The sequence below is a fragment of the Rhinatrema bivittatum genome, chromosome 6 (assembly GCF_901001135.1).
Source record: "Rhinatrema bivittatum chromosome 6, aRhiBiv1.1, whole genome shotgun sequence".
NCBI classification, from domain to species: Eukaryota; Metazoa; Chordata; class Amphibia; order Gymnophiona; family Rhinatrematidae; genus Rhinatrema; species Rhinatrema bivittatum.
Genome location: NC_042620.1, coordinates 218,555,053 through 218,576,702, shown reverse-complemented (window position 1 = coordinate 218,576,702; position 21,650 = coordinate 218,555,053). Strand labels below are relative to the sequence as shown.

Genomic DNA, 21,650 nt, shown 5'->3' with positions numbered 1-21,650 from the left:
GAATTCATGCACTAGGCAAGCACTTAGAAAATAAAAAAGCCAAGCAAATGCAAAATCAGTTTCACATTTTCTAGAGAAACTAGCAAGAGCTTCCCAAAACCCTTTTTTCGATCTCCGGCTTTCGCTTTTAGATGGAAGAGTGTGATAAAAAGAGAGAAGATCATTATAAGGTCATACTGAGTGCTGGGAAGGGAGATCAGATCTGTATCCAGCCTCCATAAATCTGTACTGTAAGCACCAAGCCACTCTTTCAGTCCTCTGCAGAGAGCCTTAAAAAAAAACAAAACAAAAAAAGAAAACCCTTTAATTTGTATCATGTTCTCACGGAAAGCTTACTTGTGTTATTTCTACAGTCTGTTAAATGTTTGCTCTCATTTGAAGACCTGTTTTTATCTGCTTGTTGCATGTGCTGCATGAGAGCTCTTGGAGAGCTTGGATTCATGACGCCTTGCTTCTGTGCCATCTTAAAGGACTGATGATTAACTTCTGTGCAGGAGGGAGAACCTGGCTCCCTTCCAGGCTTCTGTTGCATGGCTGCAGTGAATAAGCATAAGGTTTCCGCCCAAGGACCATGCTCCTAAGCCGTCCTTTCCGGAGTGCTTGTTTGCATGGAGCTGCTGCGGGGATTCTGACTTTCGCACAAACCTTTCTTGATACGTCGTCGTCTGTGATGCATCTGTAGTTAAAGAATAGGCTTCCCTTTGAGCTCCCTGAAGAAAATCTTGCCAATCCCCCCCCCCAGCATTCCAGTCGTGCCTGCAGAGAAATAATAGAAAAGAGAAAAAGAAATTGGAAATTTTATATTCAAGTTTTTGTCTCATGCCTCTGTAGTACAGAAATCTGGGCAAGATATGAAGTTGCACCAGTAAAAAAAAGGTTAGTTTTATTTGGATGCACAACCACAAATCCAAGCCAAGGTGTTAGCAGGGAGCCGTCCCAAATCACACCCAAATGTCCTCCCGAAGCGCATATGTTATAAGAAGCGGTTTCTTTCTTCCTGATTTAAAGTGTCAGTCTCCCAACAGATTGCAGATATATCTAAACAGGCGAATGCTATACTGTTCTTTATTTTATAAGAAAGTCTGCTTCCTTTGTCACTTTTCACACATTACAATAAACGGAGACTGTTAATTGTGAGCATAGAAGCCCATTTGCAGATCTCCACATCAAAGCTGGCTCCTCTTCAGAGGGATAAAGCAGGCATGCTGACAGTTCAGAACCAATCTGGAATGTATTTAAGAAAAACAATAATTTTCTGCTTTGGGGACACAGCATTTTCTTGTCACAGAGATCAGTTTTTGAAAAGAGCCCACCAGGATATCATATACATACCGCCTCACGCACGCCTCAGTGTGACATTAGATTGGGGTGTGACTTGGCTTTCTGCGCCAATATTCTTACTGAGGTAATTTAAAAGGACATACCTCGCAGAAATTAAAAATGTGTGTGTGTGTATAGATATAGATCTAGATAGATATAGCTAGATATAATTATATTATAGAGAGATATAAATGTGTATGTGTGTGTGTATAGATAGATATAGATCTAGATAGATATAGCTAGATATAATTATATTATAGAGAGATGTGTACACATGTAAACAGCTTGCAGGGCACTTGGTGAAATGGAATGAAAACATGCTATCAATTATTGCTTCAATCAATAAAGTTTATAATCCTTTGTTGCCTTCTATGTAATGGCAGCACCATGATTGCCACACGAGAGAAGTCTCTCTTGCTGTGAATGTTTGCTTTATTGTGATAAGCGTGCTGCGTCTTATGGTCTTGATGTGTGTGTTGCACTGTTGGTGAGCTGTGGGATTTCCAGGACTTGGCATGAGTTCTGTTTTTTTTTTTGGTTTTTTTTTTTTGCATCGTCCTTTGGTCGCGCATCAAACTCTTGGGCTTGAGCACTGGCTGGCAGTGGTTTGGCCATACCAGGGCTCTGCTTTCTGTAATGTCGTATCCATGTTAGTAACAGTGTTGTTTTGGAACACAGTATGGTTTTTGCCAGCAATCAGACCGAGAAGAATTGCCTTAAAGTGAGTGTGCATGAGTGAATGTGTATGTTTTGGATCAGTGTAGTTCTGCATTGCATCATGAGTACTGCATTCACAGGGCTTGGTTCCGTGAAAATATACACTGAGGGGAAAAAATAGCAAGGAAATAAGAGTGTAGTAAGGAGCTTTCTTCCATTCCTGGCACTGAAATTTAAATATAATTTAGCAAGCAAAGGCTGTAGCCTTATCGGTATGGCTAAAATCTTGTAAAAGAGAGAAAATTGACAGGAAAAGTGATGATATAATTTTAGTTTTTAAACAAATAAGTGGATGGCGTTTCTCATCTGATGGGACAGTGGTACTAGAGGAATAGCAATCCCAGCATGCAATACAGGGACACTGCATTAAGATGAGGCTTGTTTAGATTTGTAGCACATTATTAAAGGATATTATTAAAGTTTAATGATCAGCTTAACACTAAGGCATAAGAGAGAGCAATGGTAAGGAGAAGCCCTATGGTAAGGCATAGAATAGAGCAGTGGTCCCCCAACTGTTGATCCATGACAGTCTGTGATGCGCCATGATAGCTTCAGGCCCAGCGTATTCCTCTCCCTCTTACTAACATGAAGAGAGAGGTGTTTCATGTCACATCTCCTGCCCACATGCTCCTCCTAGTAGAGAGCAGCCTAGGTCTAGCTGGATCTTGTAGCAGCTACAACCCCTCCTCTTGCCCACTATCCACACTGACTAAAGCTTTAAGATGGTGGAACTGTAATATAAAACAGTGTTCTTGTTAGATTGTCTGTTATGTTCCCAAAACTCTTCTAAATAAAAAATTGAAATATTAGTAAAAGCAATAAATGACAGCAGCAAATGAATGACTAAATTATTCCGTGTTGTTAAATCACAAGCAGATTGTAATAAATTGCAGGAGGACCTTGTGAGGCTGGATGACTGGGCATCCAAATGGCAGATGAAATTTAATGTGGACAAGCGCAAAGTGATGCATCTAGGGAAAAATAGCTCATGCTTTAGTTAGAGGGTGTTAGGTTCCATATTAAGAGTTACCACATGAAGTTACCACGAAGGGAAAGGATCTTGGAGTCATTATGGACAATTCTTTGAAATCCTCGCCTCAGTGTGCAGCAGCAATCAAAAAAGCAAGCAATGTTAGGAATTAGTAGAAAAAGAATGGAGAGTAAAACAGTGTCATAATACCTCTGAATTTTTCCTTGGCATACAATTCTGGTCACCGCATCTCAAAAAAGATATAGTTGAACTGGAAAAGGTACAGAGAAGGGTGACTAAAATGATAAATGGGGTTGAAATGCTAAAGAGGTTAAGGTTGTTGGAAAAGACTGCTGAGGGGGGATATGATTGAGGTCTATAAAATCATGAGTAGAATAGAACAGGTAAATTTGAATTGGTTGTTTACTCTTTCAAAAAATGCAAGGACTAGAGGATACTCCATGAAGTTAGTAGGTAGCACATTTAAAACAAATCAGAAAATATTTTTCATGCCATGCACAATTAAGCTTTGGAAGTCATTGCTGGAGTATGTGATAAAGGCAGTTAGGGTAGTTGGGTTTAAAAAAGATTTGGACAAGTTCCTAGAGAAGTCCATAAACTGTTATTAACCAGATAGATTTGGGGAAATCCACTACTTATCCCTGGGCATTAGCAGTATGGGATCTGCCTCCTGTTTGGGATCCTTCTAGTTAGTTGTGATCTGGATTGGCCACTGTTGGAAACTGGATACCGACTTAATGGACCCTCAATCACTATCAGGCCGATACAGTACAGTGCGCTCCGGTGCGCCGGTTAACAGTGCGCTCCGGTGGAGCATACTGTTAACCGGCATTTGGACGTGCGTTTTCGATGCGCTAGCTTTACCCCCCACATTTTACTTGAAGAAATTAGCGCCTACCCAAAGGTAGGCATTCATTTCTGCCGGCGCCAGGGAAGTGCACAGAAAAGCAGTAAAAACTGCTTTTCTGTGCACCCTCCGCCTTAATATCATGGCGATATTAAATCGGAGGTCCCAAAAGTTAAAAACAAAAGTTAAAAATAAAAAAAAAAAATTTAAATCAGCCCGCGGGTTGAAAACCGGACGCTCAATTTTGCCGGCATCCAGTTTCCGAACCCTTGGCTGTCAGCAGGCTCGAGAACCGACGCTGGCAAAATTGAGCGTCAGCTGTCAAACCCGCTGACAGCCGCCGCTTCTGTCCAAAAAGAGGCGCTAGGGACTCGCTAGTGTCCCTAGCTTCTCTTTTTACCGCGGGCCCTAATTTAAATATTTTGTTTTACTGTATCGCGCACACAGGACACTGGCCTGTGTACTCTCCCGTGAACTTTACTGTATCGGTCTGTATGTCCTGAACTGCACAAATACAAATACAGTATTCCAAAATATGTGAAAATTGGGAACCGTTTATTAGAATGTTTGTAAGTATGTGTAGTATTCACTATCTAATTTCCTAGGAAATATAGGTCAGTATAAAAAAAAAAAAAAAAGGTTATACCTTTTTATTGGAGTAACTTAATATATTTCTTGACTAAGTGTCCTGTATTTCCTAGGAGAGAATTCTTTCCTGTGGTGCTAATGATAGTTCAGAAGACTCCCTGAGTATAGATAGTGCTGTATTCTTTGAAGGATCAGAGAGAGCTGGGGGTTTGACATGCACCATTATAGCCCAGCCTACATGACCAGTCTGATTAAATAGGCATATCCTTACTCACTGGGGGACACTCTTTTACCTGGAAAAGATCACGATTCAAGGTTCACTTACTATTCTTAGCTTTAGATTGCTCTCTTTCCTTCCGCCTAGCTGTGGCATTCTTTTACATTTTAATGAGAAAGCAGAGACACCGGGATTATAGAGTGCAGAATTTATAGTGGAGCATTTAATGATCCCCACTCTAAAACAGAATTGTCTCATCCAGTTTGGGTGTAGCGATGCTTTGTCATTATTCATTTATGGCACAGGTTTCAGTAAATGCATGGTATGCAGACCTTGTAATGCTTGGCTTTCACATTACACGCTGGCAGGGCACGTCTTGGTATGTTTCCCCGTGGAAGCATTTGCAAGCTGTTGGTGCGGCTTTTAACCTTGGCTAGAAAAGCACCGCAGTTTCTTTGGCCTATGAACCCGACACAGAAGAAAGGAGCTGTTCAGTATTCCAAGGAAATCTGGTTTCCATTGCACATAGACGTATATGCGGCTTAGCTATCTGAGGAGAAAAAAGTGCCTGGTGTATAGTTCTTAAGAGATAGATGCATGTGTCACTGTGAATAATTAACTGTTGTGCAGCTGAAACCAAATGAAAAGATCCTTATTAATAATAATCATGCATTTTTTTCTCAACTCTGATAGCAAGCCTGGCCAATCCGTGCTGAATCTGTTAGCTAGCATCTTAAGGAAGAAAATGAGAACTGAATGATAGCAAATGACACTGTTTATGCTTTTTTTTTTTTTCTGTAGCTTTGTAAAATGAAAAAAGCTTTTTTTTTTTTTTTTTTTTTTAATGGTTTTTATTTTCTGTTTCAGGAGAGTGGTATAACTTGCTTGTTTGTTTTTTAAATTCTGCCACCTTTTTTTTTTTTCTTTCCTCTTCACAGCTCCAGGACCGTACGCAGTTCAGTGACCGCGATGTAGCCATGCTGAAGAAATATTGGGATAAGGGCATGACCAGCCTGGGCTCCGTCTGCAGGGAGAAGATAGAAGCCGTTGCTGCAGAGCTAAACGTGGACTGTGAAATAGTGCGGGTAAGAGAGAGAGAGGGATTTGCATTCCTGCGCTGTCCTGTCACAGAGGAAGTATTCCACTGACAAAAGACCCTTTTTAAAATTCCATACAGCATGCAACTCTGCCGAGGCTTGAAGGGTAATCCCAAAATAGACTTCACGTGGTGGACGTAATGAATAGCCATGTTAGGAGCTACTCTCTCATTCTGTCTCTGAAGCTATATATAGCTGCAAACCCTCAGGTGAGATTCAGTTGTATTGATCAGCAGAACGAGAGAGCAGCACCACAGTGCATTACAGCCTGAGATTAGATCAGGCACGTGCTTGGCAGGCTAGAATTTGTCTAACCATCTAAAGCTCTACTACCAGGTATTTTTAATCCATCGTCAATTAAAATATGCACAATAAAAAATCAACATACCCTATTTTCTTTCTCTGGTTTTTTTTTTTTTGTTTGCTTTTTGTGATTCTTTCACATAATGTGAAGTGTATCCTGCCAGCACAATTATTCTGCATCATTGGTTATGTTGATCAAATTCTGGTGTGACAAGCAGCCTTTTATCATCAGTTTGTTGATTCACGGTTAGCATGCTAAAAGAGGCAAACTGTAGATAATTTCTAAGTTGAGGTGTTTAAAGGTTGGGAGAACACCTTCTACATAGTTAATCTTAGTACTTGAGATCTCCCAAAATAAAGATAAGGTTTCTGTTATGTCTAATGGGGCATATTCACTAATGCTCAATAATGCGCATTACCGTGCACCTCCCACCTGTACTGTTGAACATTGAACCTGTCAGCAACAAAAGTGCAAAATGTCATGGTTTATATCACAGAATTGGCCTTGTAACCCGGCAGTGATCTAAGCCAGTTGAGTTCTTTGATGTGATCCTTTGGAAAAATATTAAAACAGCATTGGAGTATTCAGACTGGGTCTTTAGGTCAGTTAAGCAAAGTGCATCTTGGGATGTCTTTTTTTCCCCTCTACCATGCTGAGCTATTTTCTGGCCTAAACCGAAAGCTGTTGTCGGCAGCTAGTTACTGCTGGATAACTGATAGCTAGCCCAGTAATTGCTGCTTTTGAGTTAGTTTGTAGCTGTGAAGTTGAACGTGCCTAAAGAATGTGAACAAAGCGCTTCCTTGTCAAGATGCAGAAAACGCTGCATGTCCTGAAGAGTGTGTCTGAACCTGTGATGAAAATAAATAAGCATGAGACATTGTGTTAAATGCTTCAGTCAAGGTTTAGAATTCTATGCTTTTCAACTTTCCGTCAACAAGGAGACATGAGTTAGCCATTACGCTTGATGACGACATCCAGTGGTGTCGAATGGATCCATCTCTCAAAGCTCAATAAATCATTATTAAGCATGTGTAGGAATTTCCGTGAACATTTACTCCCTCATGAGTGTAACGTTTGCCAGTTGCAGGGTTGTTCTGTGACTGGTAGCACTTGCCTTAGGATGCAGACCACTTTCAAAGCAGCAAGAACACCGCCATGATGTCACCAGCAGTTCTGCTCCCCAGATGCCTCTGGCAGCACTCATTCCAGGACACTGACTTCCCAATAAGTGGAGAGCATGCCACCATGATGCCGCCAACACTCCTGCTCCTTGGGCTTCCCTAGGCACGCACGCACATAGTGTGGTGGCCTTTGTAGTTCTTGCGGCAGGAAACAGCCTGGTTGGTGAACTCTGACATCATGTGGCTGACTATAAAGGTTCAGCTGTACACCCTTCCTTGCCTCAGCAATAGGTCTTCCTACTTGATTGCAGTATGTGCTACTCCTGTGTTTCTGCCTTGCCTTTTCCAGCCTATCATGCCTAATCCAGCCATCTTGTTCATATCCTCCTGCCTACCCTGTCTTCAGACTGACTTCAGTATTGACCTCTGCTATGGACCCTGACTACTCTCCTGCCTGCCACTGACCTTAGCTTTAGACTTTGCCTGCATCTTGCATGCCACCTGCCTCTACCTCCACTTCACTACTGGTTATTCTCTGCAACACTTGTCCTGACCTTGGCCCAGTCCTGGACTCTCTTATCCTATATGCCCTCTGGGGTCCCTTACCTAAGTCCTGCCAGCCCCTGGAATCCAAAGACTCAACCCGCTGGGAACATGGCTGGTATAGGTGAAGCTCCAGACTAAGGTGTATTTGTCAGTTGTTGATGTGGGCCTTGTAGGTTTGCTTACAAGGCTGTGTCGACTATGCCACAGCACAAGGGTCCACTATTCTTACAAGTTTGCTGAGGCCATGGACCTGGTGGACTCATTCATGTTCCAGGCCATTCCCTGTCTTGTCCAGCCTATCTTGCAGCAACAAGATATATTAAATCAAGTGACTGGTCTACTTGAAAGATTGGCAGTGTGGACAGACAAGGTGCAAGCATAGCTCCAGTTCCTGTGGCCCAGCTTCCAACCAGGCCTACTAGACCCCTGCCACAACTTCCTTCACCTCCCCGATACATAGAGGATTTCAAGGAGTGCAGGGCTTTTATAAACCAATGCCAAATGCATTTCCTGCTTCAAGTGGCTCCATTTCCCTTTGATACAAAGATAATATATGTGCTGTCTCTTTTTGGTGGTTCTACCCTGCTTGAGTGCCTCCACTATGGGAGTGAGAAGATCCGCTCCTTTGGAACTTAGATCGAATTCCTACAGCAGTTTCAGTTGGTGTTTGATGAACCCGCCATGCTACATCTGCCACTACCAAACTTCTGAAGATCAAGGGACTTACATCGTAGGCAAGTATGCGATGCAGTTCTGAACCCTGGCTTTAGAGTTAGGCTGGGAAGAAGATAGCCAGATGGCACTCTTTTGGCAGGGATTGTCTGCAAAAACAAAGTTGAGTTAGCAGGGCATGATATTCCATCTGCATTAGGCAGCTTGATTGCCTTAGCCATTAAGGTGGATCTTAGGTTTCAGGAGCATGCACAGAAAAACAGAGTTCCTCGCCAGCCATTCCTCTGATCCCCCTCGGCTCCAGCATTCTTTGTCATCCTTATCCAGTCCAGTGCAAACCACCCCAGCAGAGAAACCTATGCAACTGGGTCGCTCTAAGATTACCGAGGAGGAAAAGCATAGATGGAGGCAACTAAATCTGTTTATATTGTGCCGATCAGGGGCACATCACTGAGAAGCTGGGAAACTTGCTTCCTTAGCTGGTTGGAGCAGCAACCCTAAGTAGTCTCTCACTCTCCACAATAAGTGGTTCTTGTCTGTATCAGCATTGGGGAGACCACGATTCACACAGAGGCTTTCTTTGACTCTGGGGCAGGAGGAAACTATCGAAGAGGCAAGAGTTCAGCAATATAACCTGCCCACATTCAACTTGTCAAGTGTCCTCACCATCTTGTTTGTTTATGGAGATCCTCTGCCTGGTCATATAACGTTGGTCATTGCTTCCCTTTTAATGCAGACAAGCCTTCTCTATAGTGAATGTATCAATTTCTATGTGTTAGCTAAGGCAGTCGGTTCTGTTCTTGGACTGCCCTGGCTCTGCCTTCATCAGCTGGTCATTGATAGCCCATTGGAGCCAAGCAATCAGTGACTGTTGGAGCCTTATTTGCAATCAGAATTGCTTAGCTCCTGCCCTATAGTCAGTCACCGTAGCTCAGGCTATGGCATTTAGCATACCTAGTTTATCGCCTCAATATACGGACTTCTTGGATCTGTTAACTAAACAGACCAAGACACTGCCGCCTCATCGCTCTTATGATTGCTTGATAGATCTCTTACCTGGGAAGATGCCCCCTTGTCAGAACCAGAGACACAGGCCATGACTAAGTATATCCAGGAAAATTTAGAAAAAGGCTTTATTCAGCCCTCATCTTTCCCTGCAGGCGCAGGCTTTTTCTTTGTGGGGAAAAAGGATGGTTCTCTTAGACCCTGCATCAGCTATAGGAGCCTCAGTGTGATTATGTAGGAGAACCACTATCCCTTACCATTAATCACAGAATTGTTTGACAGTCTCAGAGGGGCACAAATCTTCACAAAGCTAGACTAATACAATCCTATATGGATCTGGGAGGGCAACGAATGGAACACAGCCTTTAATACCAAAGTTGGCCATTATGAGTATTTAGTCATGCCATTCATCCTATGTAATGCGCCTGTTTTCCAGCACATGGTCAATGAGGTATTCCGAGACCACCTGTACTCTTTTATGTGGTGGTGTACTTAGATGATATCCTCAACTTCTTTCAGTCTCTGGCACAACACTGGCAGGTCCTGCAGAAACCTGAGAGAACCAGCTATATGCCAAATTAGAAAAATGCACCTTTGAAAAAGAGAAGTTGCCATTTTTGGGCTTCATCATCTACTGGAATGGGTTTTGTATGGACCCAGAGAAGAGGAAGGCCTTTGTGGACTGGCCTCAACCTATGGGACTTAAAGGCTTGCAATGCTTTCTGGGCTTCGCCAATTACTACAGACAGTTCATACTTGGCTGTTCTTTACTGGCGACTCCTCTCACCACCCTCACAAAAAAGGGTGTTGACACCAAGCATTGGCCAGAAGAGGCCATCCAGGCTTTCAAGCATCTCAAGCAAGAATTCCTCCTTGAGTCTTGCTTTCGCCATCCGGATCTGTCAAAACCGTTCATCCTGGAGGTAGATGCCTCTGCCATTGGAATAAGGGCTGTCCTCGCTCAATATGCTGAACACAGGATTCTTTTTCCATGCTCCTACGTTTCTAAATAAATTCACCCCAGCAAAAAAAAGAATACACCACTGGGGATTGTGAAGTCCTAGCAGTTAAAATGGAATGGTGCCACCTCTTAGGAGCCAGAGATCCAGATTTTTGTGATCTCTATAAATGGTGATTGGAATACCTACTGCAGGTGCACTGGTCAAATCCCTGCCAAAACCAGTGGTCCATTATTTTTCAACTACTTCAATTTTGAGTTACTCTACCACCCTGCGGAGAAAGATCTAGGCATCATAGTGGCTAATTATATTGAAATCGGCTCAATGTACTGTGACGGTCAAAAAAGCTAACAGAATGTTAGGAATAACCCATGCTGTAGTTACATGATATTAGGTTCCATATTAGGAGTTACCAACCAGGAAAACTTGTCATCTTAGTATGCTGCGCTGGTCAAAAAAGCAAATGGAATGTTAGGAATTATTAGGACGGGAATGGCAAATAAAACGGAGGATGTTATAATGCCTCTGTATCGCTCCATGGTTAGACTACACCTTGAATACTGTGTGCAATTCTGGTCTACCCATCTCAAAAAAAAACATAGTTGTACTGGAGAAAGTACAGAGAAGGGCAACCAAAATGATAAAGGGCATGGTACAGCTCCCCTATGAGGAAAGGCTAAAGAGGTTAGAGCTGTTCAGCCTGGAGAAGAGACGGCTGAGGGGGGATATGATGGAGGTCTATAAAATCATGAGAGGGCTACAATGGGTAAATGTGAATCGGTTATTTACTCTTTCAGATAATAGAAGGACTAGGGGGCAGTCAATGAAGTTAGCAAATGGCACATTTAAAACACATTGTAGAAAATTCTTTTTCACTTAATGCAGAATTAAGCTCTGGAATTCATTGCCAGAGGATGGTGATTAGGGCAGTAAGTGTAGCTAGGTTTAAAAAAGGTTTGGATACGTTCCTGGAGGAGAAGTCAATAAACTGCTTTTACACTAGTTGACTTAGGGAATAGCCACTGCTATTACTGGCATTATTTAATGTTCGGGTACTTCCCAGGTGATTGTAACCTGGATTGGCCACTATTAGAAACAGGATGCTGGCTTGATGGACCCGCGGTCTGACCCAGTGTGGCAACTTCTTATGTTCTTAATAAACGAGGAGATGTTTTCTCCTGATCATTTGAGATGGCAGACGCCCCAGAGGCTCCTCATCACATCATAAGTTCAGCGAGAATTGTGCCACTACTGCCATACCACTACCTCCTGGGAAAACTGTCATCTCCAAATGTCTTAAGGAAAAAGTTTTTAAATGGGCTCATGACTCCCATCTGGCAGGTCTTCTCAGGGTCACTAGAACCCTAGAACTAATCAGCCACTGTTATTGGTGGCCTCAAGTGAAGTAGGACATGAAATGTTATGTGGAATACTGTCCCACCTGTGCAAGGCATAAGAACTCTCAGGCTTGACCTTGGGGGTTGTTATAGCTTTGCCAGCCTCTGAGGAACCTTTGACCCACTTGACCACTGACTTTGTCACTGACCATCTCTTCTCAAATGGACACACTATATGGTGGATCGCTTCTCCAAGATGGCTCACTTTGTTCCCCTCCCTGGCTTACCATCTGCCCCTGAGTTAGCTCGCCTCTTTGTGCAACACATCTTTTGTGCAACACATCTTTTGTTTCCACAGATTTCTATTCATATCATCTTAGACCGGGGTGTCCAATTCACTGCCTGGTTCTAGAAAGGTCTTTGCAATAAGTTTGTCATCACCCTGGTCTTTACTTAGGCATATCATCTGCATAGCAGTGGGAAAACTGAAAGGGTTTATCAAATCCTAAAAAGTTTCCTAAGGATATGTGTCAATGAGCGCCAAGATGATTGGGCTTCTCTCCTACCATGGGCAGAGTTCTGCCACAACAACCATGTGGGAAGCTCTAGGGATCCTCTCCCTTTCAGATAGTCTTTGGTTGCCATCCTCAGGTACCATTTCCAGTACCTCTATTCATTTCCTGTCCAGCGGATAATATTGTGAGTTGCAATCTCTAAGATTTATGGCACAGAACACATCAACTGCTCATCACAGCTGCCGGTTGCTTTAAAAAAAAAAAAAACAAGCTAAGAGACGCCGACCACTACCCAATTGTGTCTGAGCACTCAAAATCTGTCTCAAGATGCTTTCAACCAAATTTTCCCCTAGGTTCATTTGGCCATTCTCCATGCTCTGACAGAGGCAATTGCTTGTCAGCTAAATCTTCCATCTGTGTTGAAAATCCATAGTGTATTACATGTATCTCTTTTGAAACCTTTGCTTCTATCATGGCCTTTTCACCTGCAACAGATGTAATATCTGAATCAGACACTCAATTTGAAGTTCAGGAAATTCTAGGCTCTAGGAGACATCGTAATTGTCTGGAATACCTCATTTCATGGAAGAACTTTGGTCTTAACAAGAACTCCTGGGAACCTGTATCCAACCTTCAAGCTCTCCAGATGATGAAAGACTTCCATCAACTGTTCCCCCAGAAAGTCAAGCCTGGAAACTTTAAGGGGGGTAACTATAACGTTTGCCAGCCGCAGGGTTGTCCCACTACTGGTAGTACTCGCCCCAGGACGCAGACCACATCAAAGCGGCAAGAATGTCGCCATGATGCTACCAGCAGTCCTACTCTCTGGGCGCCTCTGGCAGCATTCACTCCAGGACGCCAACTTTCCCCGTCGTGGTATAAAGGTCCACACTCTCTTCCTAGCCATAGCAACAGGTCTTCCTGCTTGGTTGCAGTATATGTGCACGCACTCCTGCATTCCTGATCCTGCCTTGCCTTGTTCAGTCCCCTTGTTAAGCTCCTTTTGCCTACCCTGTCTCCAGACTGACCAGTATTGACCCTGCTACGGACCCAGACTACTCTCCTGCCCACCACTGACCCTAGCTATGGACTTTGCCTACGACTTGCTTGCCACCTGCCTCGACCTCTGCTTCACTACTGATTATTCTCTGACACTTGTCCTGACCATGACCCAGTCCTGGACTCTTATCTTATATGCCCTGTGGGGGACCCTTGCCTATGTTCTGCCGGTCCCTGGAACCCAAAGGCTCAACCCATGGGGAATGAGGCTGGTATAGATGAAGCTCCAGTCTTGTTCCAGACTAAATCAGCTGTTGGCATGGGCCTAATAGGTTTGTCTACTAGGCTGCATCAACCACACCACAGCACAAGGGTCCACTATTCTTTGCTTTTCTTCGTTTCAGGTTTTGCATGGACATGTCCCATTCTCTCTCACCAATTTTTTTTTTTATCTATTGAGGTCTACTGCCTCTTATTTTTTCTGCATTGCTAGCTTTTCCACTGCTGCCTTGGCAGCCCCTCCAACAGTACTTTTAAATTTTAGTTTAAAACAAAATAATATCAAAGTCATAGAAGCCAATGCCGAGAAGCCCATTCTAAGTGGGTTTAAGGTGTGAGGACTTGTTGGGCAGTTCTGTCCATACACCATCAGAGGGCCTCAGTAGGCCTCTCGGACTGCCTTCTTAGTCCTCCCACCTCTATGTCTTGTTTATGCTGCCGTAGCCTTCTTGTTCTGGTATGGTCCTGTTGTATTCCAGCCTCTTAGACTGCACCTTGCAAGAGCTTTGGTCTAAGTTTTGATCTTGGCTTCTGTCCTAGTCTTATTTTTAGACTGTGGCCTTATGTGGGTCCTTCTCATGGGCCCACATATTTTGTGTTCCTATTGTGCTTTCTGCTGTTGTGATCCTGGTTTGTTTGTTTTTTTGTCTGCTTCTGGGTTCCCTGTCTGATCGCTGCTTTGCCTCTGTGTTCTTGTCTGGTCCTAGTCAATCCTGTTCTGTTTTCTTTAAGTGTTTTCTGGTTCCTGTTACTGTCCTGCTCCTTGTGTGCACCTTTAACTTCCCTTGTGGGTATGTTCCTGTTCCTGTTGTCCAAGACTTGCTGGTACAGTGCTGGTACAGGTAGAAGACTTATTCAAGCCTGTTTCATCTGCATCCAGCCCACTCCTGCTTTTGGGTTCATAACTCTGGCACTACACTATCACAGAAGGCCTGCATCTGTCAGCAACATATTTCCATCACAGATACTCAGTCTGACTGTTATTGATGCTTAGGGCAAGACCATGACTCATTGAGCTGTAATCACATCTGGTAGATGGAGGCCCTTCAGAAAGCAATGATGGGTAAGAGCCTTAAACCTTGGTGCAATGCCAAGCAGCATAGCAGCTGTTCTTGAAGAGCAAAGCATCTTTGGGCACATGGTACAAGGAGTTAAGATGGGTTATTTCCCTCTCTCATCCCTTCAAGCATGGGGAAGGCTCCTCCCTGCTGTGGCGATGGGTTCCTGATCTGTCCAAGGTCAAAAGTTGAGCATGGCTTAAAAGGTTTCAGCATCAGAAGAGACATGGTACTTTAGTGGCAAGAAGAACCCACTTCAAGGCTGTCTTGAGTTGAAAAGAAGGATCGGTGCCACCAGTGCAGGACCTGCAGAAGCCAACCTTTCCTCAATGCCAAGAAGGAATGTAGCCTCATCATTGCCAGTGCTGTCTTTGTTTCTGGCATGGAAGATCCCCATGATGCCAAGTTACCTGTTCTACCCAACCCAAGAAGCTATCCATGTCATCTGCATGGAGCAAGCACTCGAATGTACTATCTACACACTCGGCGTGGATAACTATGGCATCATCTTGGCACCAGAATAGAGTGCTTCAGCGCATAAGCTCAAGAGTCCTGCTGTGGACATCATGATGCATAAGGAACTGCCATCAATATCGACACAGAGGAGCACTAATCTTTGAGAATTGTTGACATAGCATGAAGTGCCTCAGAGCCAGCCCCCATTGCAGCTAAGGTGCTAAGCTATTCTGTAGCCTTTCCGCCAACTCCATGAGGATGAGCCCATTTGGGTTTCTGAAAAAGATGCATCTGCTCCACCTTTGGCTTAGAGGGTCCCTCAACCAATGGGAGCCCAATAATCATAGCTAACAAATACTTTCTTTGCCTCCTTAATGCCTGAAGACAGAAGATAAAATTCTTGGATAAAATGGCTGACTGCAAACATCAATATTAGGAATGAGAGACCCTTCAATTTCCATCGGATTCTGTGACTAGGCCAGTTCATAAGCCAGACTTCCAGATGAAAATGTGGCAGACACCTACATTATGCATTCCAGCCGCCTGGAAACTGGACTTAAAATATAGAGTACAAGCCGCCCCAGGTTTGGAGGCAGTCCAACTCCTGCACACCTCTGTGGAGGTCTAGCCAGCATTTAAGCAGACTAAAGGCACAGTGATCCTGGAAAAAGACCTAAAGTTATTAGAATAATTTGACAGAGAAGTTTTCCAGAATTCTATGTTGAGTACCCAGATTGTGGCTACTCATATGGTGCAGCATCTGCATGAATGTGTCTAGAAGTTAAAGTACTTAACAGTTGCCAGAGCAGACAAGCATTCTTCAGGTAGTGGAAGATGTGGAGGAATGGGAGAAGCATTTTATCCATTCAATATTTGCTGTTTTAAACACCATAGCCAGAATTTTGGCAGTAGCCTGTGGAGCTTAGAGACTTGCATGGTTGTGAGCTATCAGTCTCCAGGAAAATGTGCTTGATTGACTCTCATATATAACTTCTAATTAAGGTGCATCAGTCCACACCATATCACTGTCAGATGTGGGGGGGATCATACAGCTGTGGCTAGATACTGCGTCTTCTCATACAAGTGACATTCTTCCCAAGACGCCACATTTATTCTTTCAGTGTTAATGAGCCCCCATCTCCTCTAGCAGCAGCTGCAGCAGTTTCCTGCTCGGCATCAGAGGGAGAAGCATCAGCCTGACTCAGCAGCAGACACAGCCTAAGCTGAATACCAGTTTGACGGCCCTGATGCTCACTTCCCCACAACTACTAGTGGTTGGAAGAGTTGAATCCTTCCTATTAGAGTGGCACAAGATCAATAATGATATGTGGATCCTGAAAATTGTGGAATATGGCTACTGTTTGTGCTTCTCTTGCCCTCCAACCCATTAGATTTTGGTCTTCATTTCAGACCCTTCTCAATCTGCCCAACTATAGTTGGAAGTGGAGTAGCTCCTTCTGCAGAAGGTGATCGAGCTTGTACCTTCCAAGGCGTGGAGCCAGGAGTATTATTTCCAGTATTCCCTAATTCCCCAATAATTGGGGACAGGAGGGAATAGACTCCTATACTGGATTTATGAAGACTGAACAAAATGTTTGGGAGAGGTTCAAGATGAATTCCCTCCAGATGATCCTCCTTTTATTCAACTAAGGGATTTGATGCATGTTTTGGATCTGAAGGATGCTTTATACACACATCCCCATTCATGCTTCCTACTAGGAGTTCCTCAGTTTTGTGGTGGGCATTCATTACAAATGCAAGGTACTTCCATTTTGGCCTTTCTGCATCCCTGATGTTATTCATGAAATGCTTGGTTGTGGTGGCAGCGCAGCTAAATTGGCAGGGTGTCTGCATGTTCTCTTATGTGGACGATTGGCTAGTGGCAGGCCTATCCCTGTCAGGAATTCTAAAATCATTCAAGAAAAACATTTAGCTCCTTCAGTCCCTGGGGTTCTTAGTCAACTTGTTAAGTTGAACCTAGTTTGTGGTCAACAGATTCAGTTTATAGGGGTCTGGCTAGATTCTCTTCAGGAAAAAGTGCTTCGACCAACCGAAAGAGATGCAGTGCTCTGGGGTTTCATAAGGTGTCTCCTTCAGCAGGCCCGAATATCAGCAAGGTCAATCTTAGTTCTACTCGGGCATATGGCTGCTGCAGTGGATATAATGCCTATGAATCATTTATATTTGCAAGGCCTTCAGTGGGACCTTTGAAACCAGTAGCCTCAGCTCTATCAACCTTTATCTCACCAAATCTTGATTATCCACAGGATGAGGGCAATCCTTCAGTGATGAATGAATCTGGAAGTTATGAGGGTGGGTTTCTGTTAGTGTCCCACCATACTGAGTGACTCTATTTACCAACACCTCCACCAAGGGGTAGGGGGCTCATACCGGAGCTACCTGGAGACAATGATGTTGGTGCCCAGTGGCGAGTCATCTGAATATCAGCCTACTGGAACCACAAGCCATTCATTACACACTCTGAGAATTTTCTCTCACTTCCTTTCAGGAAAGAGAATTTTAATCCAGACAGATATTCAGGTGGCCATTTTTTTTGCATAAACAGGGAGGTATGGTCTCTCTTACACTCTCTGCCAGGAAACAATCTGAATCTGGTCATGGCAAGTCATAACAATGCCCATCTACAGGTGTAACGTATCTTCCAGGAATTCAGAATACACTTGCAGACTGCCTCAGTGGAGTATTGCATTGGCATGAATAGTCTTTGGACTGAGGAGTCACAAATTATTCAGTCACTCAGGATGGCCATTGATCTACCTGTTTGCCTCAGAAGATAACAAAAAGATAGAAGAGATCTGCTCCATGCATCTGAGAAAGTACAGATTAGCTCCTGATGCTTTTCTGTTGAATTTGAAGATTGGTCTGCTTTATGCGTACACTCTAATCTCTCTAATCACCAGAACTGTCCAGAAATTCCTTCAGGACAAGGCAAAGATAATCTTCATTGCGCCAGCCTGGCCACAGAAAGTGTGGTTTCCATATCTCGTCCATCAGCGCAGTCTACAATTCCATTGGGGATATCTCCGATCCTCATCACAAAAGAGAGAGGCAGCTCTGCCATCCAATCTGGTCCTCATGGCTTGGATATTGAATGCATAGTAATCTTCTCTGCTCTTTCTGAAGGAAATGGAGGGCATGCTAATTTCAGCTAGAAAATCAACTAGGATGTCCTACAGTTTCAAGTGGAAGAGATCCTTGACCTGGATGTAAGACCAGTCAACTGGGGATCCCTTTTCCTGTGGCCTGGGGGATTTACTTCAGCATCTATTCTTCCTTTCATCCTCAAGCCTTAATACCTCTTCAGTCAAAGTTCATTTCAGCGCTATTGCAGTGTATCATTAGCAAGTGGAACATACTCTGATCTCTAGCCACCCTTTTGTATCCAAATTTATGAAAGGATTGTGGCATTCCTTTGGTCAGTAAACCTCCAGTGCTATGAAACCTCCTTTCAAACTTCTCTAATTGTAAGGCTTAGTTTCTCACCTGGAAAATGGTGTTTCTTGTTACTTTGGCTTGAAGATCAAGTGAATTGCAAGCTCTGATCTCCTACTCACATACTGGTATTTTTTTTTAATAGGATGGTTCTGCATACTCACCCTACGTTCCTTCCAAAAGTGGTGTCTGCATTCCACATTAATCAAGCTATTGTGCTGCCTACTTTCTTCCCGAGGCCACATGCACACAGTGGAGAAAGAGCTGTAAGAGCCCTAGCATATGATTTGAGACGGACCCAAACTCATAGTTAAGCTCCTCAACTATTTGTGTCTTTCAATTCCAAAAGATTGGAAGCGGTGGTGGCCAAACACCATATGCAACTGGGCTAGTGGACTATATAGCACACTATTATGTGTGGGCTGGCTTACAGATGAGAGATACTGTCAAGGCTCACCAATTGAGAGCCATGGCAACTTCAGTGGCTCCTCTCAGGGCCGCTTCAATTTGAAGACATTTGCAAAGCTGCTACTTGCACACCTTTACATCCCACGACTGTCTGGACAACATGACTCAGAGTGATCGTAAGTTTTGGCAAGCAGTTTTGCACAGCCTTTTCTGTCAGTAGACCACTCTCCATTTGATGAAGCTGAGTTGTCTTTTAATAAGTGCTTCCACTGTACAGCCCTTAACTTTGGACTTCCCATGTATAATGGCTAATTCATGCCTGCTTGTTGACTGAGAAAGAAAGTTTGCTTAACATGGTTCTCTTTAGACAACAGGATGAATTATCATTCTTAATACCTACTTACCTGTCTGGAGAATTGACTATCTCGTGGAAACAATCTCTTTATAAACTGAGAGGCTCATGTGGCAGCATGCGTGCACAAATACTCCCCTACATGCTGGGTAAAGTCTGTTCAGCACCATCAGATGATGTCCCCATGTGTAATGGCTAATTCATCCTACTTTCTATGGAAAACCCTGTTTTCAGGTGAGCAAATTTTAATTAATTAATTTTTTTTAAATCTTTTTTCTTTTTTTACTTAATCTATACTGGTCTCATTATGCGCCATCTTCAAGGGCTGCAGACAAGTCTGATTTTCAGAATATCTACAAGTAATACTCATGAGATTGGATTCATTATCCTTGAAAGATTTGCTGTGGCAGATAAGCCTTCAAAATTTATTTTTGAAGGTTGTGAAATCCCTGTCATATCACAGGTCAAGAGTCTCAGAATTACTTTAGACTCCAATTTAAGCCTGTGTCCTCAAGTAAACACAGTAGCAAAGGCTGATTATTTTAATTTGAAGACACTGCGTAATTTAAAACCCTTATTGGAACCTAGAGACTTCCGGACAGTTTTACAGGCACTAATATGTACTGGGTTAGACTATTGTAACTCCTTGTATTTGAGGTTGCCACAGTCTACACTTCAAGTCTTGTAGGTTGCACAAACCTCTGCTGCTTGCATTTTGACAAGTACAAGCCTTGGGAGCCACATTTCCCCTGTGTTGCATCAGCTACACTAGCTTCTTATTGATGCCAGAGTAAAATATAAGATTGTATCTCTTGCTCATAAGTTTTTGGACAATGTGGACTATCCAATTTCTAAGAAAGCAAACCGGTAACTGATCCAAGATGGCTGACAGCAAACACACAACAAGGTGGAATCGGTAAAATGGACTTTATTGAATCTTGCCAGTTCACTGATTGTTGTTTTGGGACACAGTGCATGCGAAGTCCGTGCTCACTTGAGCCAATCAAGTGACTCAAAAGCCCCTGAAGCAGCTTGTATAGCGAAACTCGGCCAGAGTCGGGCAAGATTCAATAAAGTCCATTTTACCGATTCCACCTTGTTGTGTGTTTGCTATCCAATTTCTAGCCTGTAGAATTCTCTACTGTTGGCTATTTGACTGGAGAAGAATTACGACAAGCTTAGGAAAGCCCTTTAAGGCTTATAATAACTGTTAGTTTATCTTTCATGGATAGTTTTATCTCTGGTTTTCTGATCAGGACCTGTTTTGTTGTAATTTTTTGTTATTTTATATTTACTCAGTTTTGTTATATTTATGATTACTTTTATTAATGTTTATTCATGATATGTTAACTAATGCTATTTTATGAATTATCTTTGTGATTTTATTTTTTAATTTGTAATTTTAAATTTTATTATGTTCATCATTTTGATTTAATTTTGTAAAATATTGCAATTAAGCAAATAATATTAACATGGATTTGTGCTTTCCTGAAGACGTATAACCCTCAGTGCACACTGCGTTCTTTGCAGACCAGAGTTTTATCTGTTCTGTCGCTTAAGCAAGCTTGTCAGTGCAAAACTTGGGAAAGACCTTTTCTTTGTGGCAAGTCCAACTTTGTGGAGCAGTCTTCCTGACCAGATGCGAGCAACCTCCTGCATTAAAACCTTTAAGAAATTACTGAAGTCTTTTTTTGTTTTGCTCAGACTATGAGGACTGAATTTGTTTGGGGTTTTTTTGTGGCTCATATGTTTTTATTTTGTTTTGTTATTTGTTTTTCTCCTCTTATTGTAAACTGCTTTGAACTTCAGCTATAGTGCTATATAATTTTTTTTAAATAAAAACAGATATACACATATATTCATATTTTTTGTGTCTGTTACTTGAGGTGCTTCCAACAGCAAAGCACCATCTCTCTTTATCTTTGAAGTTCTATTTTTATAATAAAGGTGTGACTTTTTGATATCCATTTGCTATCAATAGATTTTATGTGATTTATATGTAGTAGGAAGTGTGAGTAATTAAATAGTATCACCTACTTGGAGGTTCAATATTGCCAGTCACTGACTGTGTTTGAAAATTTGTGCATACCTGTTTTGGCTACATTTGAGTTAATGATAGGACAGGTTCCAAACTTGTTTGGCTCAGTGTATTCATCCCCTGCATGAAGACGCTCTAGGCACTGGAAAGAACAGAATGGGCCAGTTTTGTTTGCCTGTAAGATTTTTTTCTTGCATGTGAAATCCTTCTGTGTGACTTGGAATGCTGGAGGCTAGACAAGGCTCCTTCTGATTATTTTGCTGAGTGCAAATATTTCCTTCCTCTGAGAGGCTTATTTAATGAAATGTGAGCTAAATTTTAGCACAAATTTTCTTTACGCATGCACTGAAAAATGAGGTAACTCTTGATGC

The 21,650-nt window shown here is 42.7% G+C and overlaps 1 protein-coding gene across 3 annotated transcripts in view; it reads left to right on the top strand.

The window, feature by feature from the left end:
* HDX (highly divergent homeobox) overlaps window positions 1–21,650 on the top strand; it is a 200,913-nt gene that overhangs the window by 66,214 nt on the left and 113,049 nt on the right. For all 3 annotated transcript variants that reach the window (XM_029606566.1, XM_029606567.1, XM_029606568.1), the window contains exon 7: window positions 5,619–5,765. In XM_029606566.1, coding sequence (XP_029462426.1) covers window positions 5,619–5,765 — 147 coding nt within the window. The remainder of the gene's footprint in view (window positions 1–5,618; window positions 5,766–21,650) is intronic.